General features: G+C 45.2%; 1 protein-coding gene across 2 annotated transcripts in view; it reads left to right on the forward strand.

Annotated features, from left to right (window-relative positions):
- Positions 1 to 5,000, forward strand: part of lrpprc (leucine-rich pentatricopeptide repeat containing) — a 69,715-nt gene that overhangs the window by 60,447 nt on the left and 4,268 nt on the right. For both annotated transcript variants that reach the window (XM_048269093.1, XM_048269094.1), the window contains exons 33-36: positions 1,857 to 1,990; positions 2,194 to 2,309; positions 4,384 to 4,458; positions 4,626 to 4,710. In XM_048269093.1, coding sequence (XP_048125050.1) covers positions 1,857 to 1,990; positions 2,194 to 2,309; positions 4,384 to 4,458; positions 4,626 to 4,710 — 410 coding nt within the window. The remainder of the gene's footprint in view (positions 1 to 1,856; positions 1,991 to 2,193; positions 2,310 to 4,383; positions 4,459 to 4,625; positions 4,711 to 5,000) is intronic.

The following is a 5,000-nucleotide window of genomic DNA, read 5'->3' on the forward strand; positions in this document are numbered from 1 at the left end:
ATCAATAAGTCATGTCCTTAAAAAATCCCTGCTCGCCTTTTAAACAACTTCCACATTCTCGCCCTTGGCTTCTCTCTCACACACTCTCTCTCTTCCTCTCTCTCTCTCTCTCTCCCTCTCTCTCTTTCTCTCTCTCCCTCCCTCTCTCTCTACCATATAACCCACATATATATTCCACCTCCAAAGCTGCTGTGATCGCCATGACTGTTATTCTGAATTATTGAAGTGAAGTAGGTGGTGTGGTGGATGTTTGGGGTCCGGTGTGTGCGTGTGAGAGTGTGTTTGTGCGTGTGCTTGTTGGACGGTGTGGGAGGGGGGGCAGTGGTGCCCCATTAATGCGGGTGCCTCCTTTCCGGAACGTTCTCCCGCCTGGCCTCTTAGCCAGTCAGCTTGGCTCAGCCGCGCAGCAACGCATGTGTCACACACGCTTAGGGGGTGCCCTGGGGGGGTCAGAGTTCAACGTGACAGGCACACACACACACACACACACACACACACACACACACACACACAAAAGTCTCTCATACAGAAACATTCTTTCCTTCACTCGCGCAACACACACACACACACACACACACACACACACACACACACACACACAAACAAACAGAGCATTGCCCAGCGGAGCATGAGGTGCTTTTCACATCTCCTGTCCCTTCCTTGCAGGAAAGCTGCATAGCAACGGCATGGAAGGGACGCGTTGTGCTGCGTGTTAGAACTCACCACTCTCCCAACCAGAGAGGAATATTAATGTGGCCTGATGAAGCTGTGTGTGTGTGTGTGTGTGTGTGTGTGTGTGTGTGTGTGTGTGTGTGTGTGTGTGTGTGTGTGTGTGTGTGTGTGTGTGTGTGTGTGTGTGTGTGTGTGTGTGTGTGTGTGTGAGGGAGAAAGAGAAAGGGTCTGACATGTCTAGTGAGGTTGTGTAGAGAGCGAACAAAAAAGAAAGAAAGCGAAACACATTGAAGAAAAGAACACTAAAGAAATGTGTGTGTGTGTGTGTGTTTCTCCACTACCTGGGTCCTCTGTTAACTCTGTCTCTGTCCAAGTTCCGTGTTGCCCTGGAGATGTACTGCAGGTGTTGACTAACACACCCAGTCACTCTGCCTTTCACCCACAACCTTATGTTTCAGTCCATGGTACTGTACGTTTGGCACATAAAGCTCACCGTGCTGAATGGTCACCCACCTGTCTCTTCAGCCGTAATGAACTCTCCATCTGATCAACAAGATGTGAACAAGGAATTGGCTTACAAATACATCAAGTCTTTTTTTTTGCTTTTTTAAATGTACCGGTACATGCCAACACTGTGGAGACTCATTTGTTGTCTTCTGATCCGTAAACAGGTGCTGGATAAACAAAAGTATTGCCGTAGAAACGTAAACAAGTGAAAGGGGAGCTAGTGTGCAGAGGTTGTGATGGTGCCCATCTCATTTTAAATGTAGACAAGACTAAGGAGCTAATATTTGATTTTAAAGGGGGGAAAAAATGAGGTAATCCCTATACTTATTAGAGGTCATCCAGTATATAAATACCTTGGTGTCCATCTAGACAATAAACTAGACTGGACGGAGAACAGCAGTTATCTTCAGGATGGCCCAGACTAGACGTTTTTTCCTTAGGAAACTGGGACTGTTTGAAATGGCCAGGCCTTCTTTAAACATGTTTTACCATCTGGGATTCTGGCAAGTGTTCTTTTTTATGCTGTTGTATGTTGGGGTGGTAACCTAGCAACAGTTGAGGACAGGAACAGGTTCAACAAACTGATGGTGGTGGAGCTGGTGACTAGTGTAGTGTGCATCTGTGTAGTGTGGAGCTGGTGACTAGTGTAGTGTGCATCTCGTGTTCTCTTCTCTCAGCGGGGACATCGAGAGTGCAGTGGAGACCCTGGAGAACGTGTACACCCAGGGAGGGGACACTAGCCGCGCCATCAGCATCTCCTTTGTCTTCCGAAAGGTCCTGGAGCAGAAGAACGATCAGGCACTGGACAAATGTAAGACAGACACACACACACACACACACACACACACACACACACACACACACACACACAGTATATTATGAGAATATTATGACCCATACTTGTTGTAGATGTGGTGTTGCAGAAGTGTTGCAGTTGATGTGGTGTGCCCCAATGAAATCATGTCTTGGTTGCCATGTTAACTGAATGATTGATGGATGTCTCTCTCCACTCAGTGGCCGCGATGGCAGAGAGGCTGGCCAATCACTTTGCTTCGTACCGGGCAGCCACAGACCTGTTCCTGCAGTATCTGGACTCTGGGCTCAATGAGGAGGCCAAGTTCATGTTAGCGGTGAGAAACTCGCTCGCTCTCTCTCAAACACACCCACACACACCCACACACACACACACACACACACAGCTCACCACATCATTGACTGTATAATTGTGGTATAGTGAAGACCAGAGACCCGGTTGTGTTGTAGTGCTTGATGAATGCATTTTATAGACCCTTTCAAGAGAGTTCCACTATCAGCATCATAGTTGGCCCCACAAGGCTTCCGTTATAATATTCCATATGTTATCTTAATGCAGAGGAAGTAGATTGGGAACCAAATAGAACGTTTAAGCATTGTTTTTGTTGTTATTGTTGAAAGGTTCTATATGTGGGCTCTTCCTTGCTTCTCACTCCAGTCAGCTACATCCAGTTTATAACCAAATGTCTTAAGCATCACACTGATATTCCGTCATAAATTCCTGAAGGCAACTGTCCCCATAAACCGGCTGTAAAACCGGCTGTCTTAATGGCTGAAATAAGACCACGTGAAACCAGCTGGAAGCTAAATCCCTGGGAGGCCGGGCTCCACCAGGACAAATCCAAGTCTGCTGGAGTATGTAGCGAAGGCTTACATGACACTTTTAACCAGACAAAGGCAGAAGGCGTATGTCTGGGGACTGATTCAACTGAGGCATTGTGGGTAGAACATGGACGGGGGGGGGAGAGAGTGTATCTTGGTTGAGCAGCTTTAATTGCAGTGTTTGTGGTGGAGGTGTTAGTTAGGTGTAGTTTTAAAATGTGCACACACACACACATACACACACACACACATACAGTATATGCACACACACACACATATGCACACTCGCAAACACAGGTACACAGATACATAAGCACAGCAGGTTGTTAAAAGCTTCCCAAGACAGAGGTGGTCAGTTGGAGGACAAGAACACGCACACACACACACTAAAACACATACACACACTAAAACACACACACACACACACACACACACACACACACAGCTCCTTCACGAATGGTTAGTAATGAGGTCTTACTACAACTGAACCCAGAACAGCAGGTCAAGAGACAAGTATGGCAGGTTTTTAAAAAGGCAGCATACACAAACAGAGGAAGAACACACACAAACAGTGGACCACATGGCACAGTTGCCCATGCTTACACACAAGTCCACTGATACATGCAGGAACTATGAATGTCTTCCTTGAATACTTCTCAACCTCTATGGTTATGTCCAAAGCTAATTACAGAATATGAACATAACAGTAGATAAAATTAAAAAGCCTACATTAAGCATAAATTTCCCCTGGGGATCAATAAAGTATCTATCTATCTATCTATCTATAACAATAATATCAATAACAATATTAAATATGATACTGATGAATTTTATCTTGATAAATAAAATAAACCATAACTGTAAGAGAATAAATGAATGAAATAAGCTGAACATATAACTCCTCAGTCTGACTGCTGATTGGTTGAATGTGAGCCTCTAACTCCTCAGTCTGACTGCTGATTGGTTGAATGTGAGCCTCTAACTCAGGTGAGCATGCTGTGGACTGGAGTGGTCTTTAGAAGCTATCGTCGTCACCCTCCACCACCAGCTTCCTGCGTAGTAAGCATGTATAGCGCGTGTCTTTGGGTAATGGGAGAGCCAGAGGAAATGACACGCGCGGCCGGCAGAGAAGCTGGTGAGAGGATTGAAATCTGCCCCTTTCACGCGCCTAAGTGTAGATAATTACACTTGAAAGAGAGCGGGCGCAGCACATTTTAATTCTGCTAAAGAAATAAGTAGTTATCTGTCTGACTCCTAATTAACTGCACAATTAACCCTCTGCTGCAGTGCACGAAACATGGAAACACGCCGGGCGCGTACACACTGGCAGATGGATTCAAACAATTAACTCTCACTCTCTCTTTCACTCACTCACTCTCACACACACACACACACACAGACCCATTAAGTTCAGGTGTATGAAGAGCATCCAAACGCTGGGCTGGGTTCTAAATGGATGACTGATTCTCAGTAGAGCCAGAGCACTTAGCATTCATTCTACTGATTGTCCAAGTGCACGATCAGCTTCTTTTTCTTTTGTCTTATTTTGTCCCATCTCTCTTGCTGTAGCGCTGTAATGCTATTGCCGAGCAGAAGGACTTCCTGTTGTCATACGTTGCCAGGACGTCCCAACAGCCTGGAGAAGTAAAGTCCCCTTTACGTTCTTATTAGTTATAGCAAGACTGTGAAGAATGCACTGTGTGTGATTTAAGAAACCCCTATCTTTTCTCATTTATGTGTGTGTGTATTTTTATATGCTTGTTTTGTATGCCTTCTCTTCTGATTTGTGTGTGTGTGTTTGTGTGTTGAAGGTGAAAAAAATTACGGCACTTGCAGAGATGATTCCAGACTTTACAGACAAAGAGACCCTGTACTCATACCTGATGAAGAGTTATGGTAAGGCCTTGATCTACCCTGCCCTCGCTAGTCATATACATAAGATCAGGGTGGTGATTTATTTTATTTTTAGCTCCTTTTGCATCTTCACAATACTTACGGTATGCATTCCCTCACAATACTTACGTGTTCATCGCAATACTTTTGCATTCCCTCACAATACTTACGGTATGCATTCCTCGCAATGGGTTTGCGTTCCCTTGCAATGTGACTGTGAGGGAATGCAAAAGTAGCACAATCCCAACCTAAAGAATAGAAAAACTCATCTCCACTCTCACCCTTGACCCGTG

This window comes from Alosa alosa, chromosome 18, assembly GCF_017589495.1.
Source record: "Alosa alosa isolate M-15738 ecotype Scorff River chromosome 18, AALO_Geno_1.1, whole genome shotgun sequence".
Taxonomy (NCBI): domain Eukaryota; kingdom Metazoa; phylum Chordata; class Actinopteri; order Clupeiformes; family Clupeidae; genus Alosa; species Alosa alosa.